A 4,643-nucleotide genomic window follows, 5' to 3' on the forward strand; every position below is an offset into this window, starting at 1 on the left:
TTAGCCGGGCATGGAGGCGCACATCTGTAATCCCAGCTACTCAGGAGGCTGAGGCAGGAGAATCGCTTGAACTCTGGAGGCGGAGGTTGCGGTGAGCTGAGATTGTGCCACTGCACTCCAGCCTGGGTGAGAGTGAGATCCTGTCTCAAAAAATAAAAATAAAATAAAAAGGAGCTCAAGCAATGTTTGCAGAGCTCTCCCAGGGCTGTAGAGCAGCCCCACTGCTGGCGAGAGGTCACACGCTGAGAGCTGCAGTCCTCCGTGTGGCCACGAGGGGTCTCCACGCTCCACCGAATGGCTGGAGGGTCTCTCCTAAGGCTACGCGCCAGGCCATGGCTAACTCGGAGCCCCTGGACACTGGGCACGAGGGTGACAGGGTGGGACGCCAGGCCCTGGCCTCCCAGGGTGCCATCCTTCCTCCCTCCTGTCTTCCCCTGGGGTCAGGTTAGAGATCACCATGAGGTCCTGCCTCAGGCTGTCACGGCCTGTCAGGGGCTGGGGGCCTGCTTTACGCGGGCTGAATGCCTACTGTGTGTTCTTTCTGCCTGCTCTGAGGCTGTCGTGGCCTGTCAGAGGCAGGGGCTTCACGCTGGTTGAACACATACTGTGTACTCCTTCTGCCTGCTCTGAGGCTGTTGTGGCCTCTAAGAGGCTGGGGGTGTGCTTCACGCTGGTTGAACACCTACTATGTGCTCTTTCTGCCTGCTCCTTTTTTTTTGAGGAGTCTGGCTCAGTCACCCAGGCTGGAGTGCAGTGGCACGATCTCGGCTCACTGCAAGCTCTGCCTCCTGGGTTCACACCATTCTTCTGCCTCAGCCTCCCGAGCAGCTGGGACTACAGGTGCCCGCCACCACACCTAGCTAATTTTTGTATTTTTAGTAGAGACAGGGGTTTCACAGTGCTAGCCAGGATGGTCTCGATCTCCTGACCTCGTGATCCGCCCGCCTCGGCCTCCCAAAGTGCTGGGATTACAGGCGTGAGCTACTGCGCCCGGCGCCTGTTCCTTTTCTTTAAACCCCACTGTCACAACCGTGGAAGCAGATGTTGTTTTATTTTCTTTTTCTTTTCTTTCTTTCTTCCTTTCTTTCTTTCTTTCCTTTCTTTCTTTTTTTCTTTCTTTTTTTTTTTTTTTTAAAGAAGTAAGCCTTTATTTCCTTGTTTTGCAAATAAAACTGGCTAAGTTGGTTGCTTTTTGGTGATTAGTCAAAGAGACCAAATCCCATATCCTCGTCTGACTCCTCGCTCCGACTCCTTCTTGGCTTCAACCTTAGCTGGGGCTGCAGCCACAAAGGCAGATGGATCAGCCAAGAAGGCCTTGACCTTTTCAGCAAGCAGGAAGGTGTCATCAGTCTCCACAGACAAGGCCAGGACTCCTTTGTACCCGTTGATGATAGAATGGGGCACTGATGCAACAGTTGGGTAGTGGATCTGCAGACAGACACTGGCAACACTGTGGACACCTTCCAGGAATCGAGAATACAGAGTTTCCTCTGTGATGTCAAGCACTTCAGGGTTGTAGATGCTGCCATTGTCGAACACCTGCTGGATGACCAGCCCAGAGGAGAAGGGGGAGATGTTGAGCATGGTCAGCAGCGTGGCTTCGCTGGCTCCCACTTTGTCTCCCGTCTTGATCAGCTGCACATCACTCAGGATTTCAATGGCGCCCCTGGAGATTTTAGTGGTGATACCTAAAGCCTGGAAAAAGGAGGTCTTCTCGGGCCCCAGACCAGTATTCTGGGCTGGCACAGTGACTTCACATGCGGTAATGGCACCAGCACAGGTGGCAGCTGGCACCTTATTGGCCAGCAGCATGTCCCTGATCTCAGTGAGGTCCTCCTTGGTGAACACAAAGCCCACGTTCCCCCGGATACGAGGCAGCAGTTTCTCCAGAGCTGGGCTGTTTTCCAGGTGCCCTCGGATGGCGTTGCGCATCATGGTGTTCTTGCCCATCAGCACCACGGCCTTCCCGCAGAGGGACATGTGGATCTGCTGCATCTGCTTGGAGCCCACATTGTCTGCTCCCACAATGAAACATTTCAGATAATCATCCAATAGTTGGATGATCTTAAGGAAGTAGTTGGGTTTCCAGGTCACCCTGTCTTCCCTGGGCATCACGGCGTTGCATCAGGGATTGCCACACAGGTTTAAAGACGATGTCACTTCCACGAGGACGCCTGGCAAGAGGCAGGCATTGTTTTCTACACTGCCTGAAGAGTGAAGAGATGTGAGGTTGGTGGGGTTGGGAATCCAACTCAATTCTGCCTCGTTTCAAAGCCTGTGTTCCTTTGGTGTGTCTCTACCTCTCCTGGCACCCCCAGGGCATCTCAGGCCTGGCTTCTGGGCAAGCCGACTGGGCCTGAACTTCACATACCCAGTTGCTCACACAATCACACCCACACACACTGACACACACATGGGCCTCACACCCCATCCACACCTGGAACCTCAGAGCTCAGCAGGGATTTGATACTCAGTCCTTCAAACCAGCTTCTCATCGAGGGGGTGGGTGGGGAGGAGTTATAAGAGCAATTGCTGTAATCCAATCGTCTCAGCTTTTCTTGTTTTCTTCTCTCTGAATACACTTTGCATTAAGGGTTTGTCTTCTTGGTTCCCATGAGAACGCTGTGCTTTTTCTTAAATGAAGGTTCGTTGATCGTTTTTTCCTGTTATTACAAAAGCAATTTGTGCCACTGCAAAAAAACACAAAGAAGCCAAGAGAACAAAAACTCCTCCCTCCCCTCCTCCAGGGACAGCCCAGGCTGACAGGTGTGGCACTGTCCTCCCCACACCCCTCCTCCCCAGCACACCCTCCTCCTGCCATGGAGCCCTGGCGTCCTCATTAGGCCTAAGCTGCTGCTTCTAGATGGGGCTCCCAGGCTGGGAGTCAGAGGCTGGGTCTTTGTCCTGCCCCATCACTGGGTCCCACATGTCCTTGGCAGGTCCTCACCATTTTGGGGTGGGAAGGAGATGATCTCAAAGGGTCTTTTGCCCTCACACTCAAGGATCCTGTTCTCTTATTCCAGACAGATGAATCTGGAGCTGGGCCAAGCAGCAGCTATTAGGAGTTCCTAGGTAACAAGGGGTTCTCCTAGAATAATCTGGAGACCAGGGGAGGCATGGAACCCAAAGCCTCACTCATCGCCAGCATTGAGCAGACAGGCAACCCTCCCAAGGACAGACAGCCGAGTCCATTATAAAGATTCTGGTGTCCTGTGTCCCAGTCCCAGCCAGCTTCATGGTTGTGCAGCCTTTGCAGCTGCAGAGGGCCCTACACTCCAAAGGGCTAGAGCTTGATTTAATGCTCTGCTGTCGACACCCTGAAATTCTTCATGATGTATGAGCAAGGGCCCCACATGTTCATTTTGCACTGGGCTCTGCAAAGTATGTAGCTGTCCCTGTTCCTAATAATAATAATACCTGTTACTGACATACAGCTTGCTGTATAGCCAGCACTGCATATTTTTCCTATATACTGTATAATTCACCTGTCCCTCACAGGAGCCAGGTGTAAATTGGCTTTCTTAGATTTGGCCAGCCCATGTGATAATGTGAACTGGGTGCTAGGCACTTTAGATATGTGACGCTCTGAAGGCTCTCAGCAGTACAAGAAGCCATTTTAAGCCAGGCGCTGTGGCTCACGCTTGTAATCCCAGCACTTTGGGAGGCTGAGGCAGGTGGATCACCTGAGGTCAGGAATTTGAGACCAGCCCTGGCCAACATGGGGAAACCCTGTCTCTACTAAAAATACAAAAATTAGCTGGGCGTGGTGGCGGGTACCTGTAATCCCATCTACTTGGGAGGCTGAGGCAGGAGAATCGCTTGAACCCAGGAGGCGGAGGTTGCAGTGAGCCGAGATTGTGCCACTGCACTATAGCCTGGGCAACAGAGCAAGACTCCGTCTCAAAAAAAAAAAATTATAGATGGGGCACATTATAGAAGAGGCATGAAGTCTGGGGAGGTTAAGTAACTCGCCTGTAGTTGCAGAGCTAGTGAGGAGCCCACAGAACCTCCCCTCCCTGCCCGGCTGGCCAAGGGCCACCCCAGGAGCTCTGCAGCCCTCATCCTGCCCTAGCCACCATCCCAGCTGTGGTGGACACCTGGCAGGGCCTAGGGGGGTGAGAAGCTCCACCCACACTGTCAGTTCCCATTTCCACCACCTCCTGATCCACCAGCAGTTTCTGCACTTCACCACCTCCTGTGCCCAGGTGTGCAGTCGGCTTCCTACATGGGGCACGGAGCCGTGGGGCCAAGAGGTGTCAGTCTCCGTTTCCCCGCACTGCGCTGAGCTCCCAAGCATTCTTTTTTTTTGAGATGGAGTCTCGCTCTGTCACCCAGGCCGGAGTGTGGTGGCGCAATCTTCGGCTCACTGCCACCTCTGCCTCCTGGGTTCAAGTGATTCTCCTGCCTCAGCCTCCCAAGTAGCTGGGACTACAGGCACGTGCCACCACGCCTGGCTAATTTTTGTATTTTTAGTAGAGATGGGGTTTCACTATATTGGCCAGGCGGGTCTCGAACCCCTAACCTCGTGATCTGCCTGCCTCAGCCTCCCAAAGTTTTGGGATTACAGGCGTGAGCCACCGTGCCTGGCCTGCTCCTGAGAATTCTATGTTACAGGTGTGGCTCCAGGAACTCTGGTTCATCAA

At 53.3% G+C, this 4,643-nt stretch overlaps 1 protein-coding gene across 1 annotated transcript; it reads right to left on the reverse strand.

Annotated features, from left to right (window-relative positions):
* Positions 1-1,125: 1,125 nt before the first annotated feature.
* LOC100437674 (large ribosomal subunit protein uL10-like) lies at positions 1,126-2,150 on the reverse strand. The gene has a single exon (XM_054526176.2). The coding sequence runs from the start codon at positions 2,110-2,112 to the stop codon at positions 1,204-1,206; it is 909 nt and encodes a 302-aa protein (XP_054382151.1). The 5' UTR covers positions 2,113-2,150; the 3' UTR covers positions 1,126-1,203.
* Positions 2,151-4,643: the final 2,493 nt, after the last annotated feature.

This window comes from Pongo abelii, chromosome 9, assembly GCF_028885655.2.
Source record: "Pongo abelii isolate AG06213 chromosome 9, NHGRI_mPonAbe1-v2.0_pri, whole genome shotgun sequence".
Lineage (NCBI taxonomy): Eukaryota > Metazoa > Chordata > Mammalia > Primates > Hominidae > Pongo > Pongo abelii.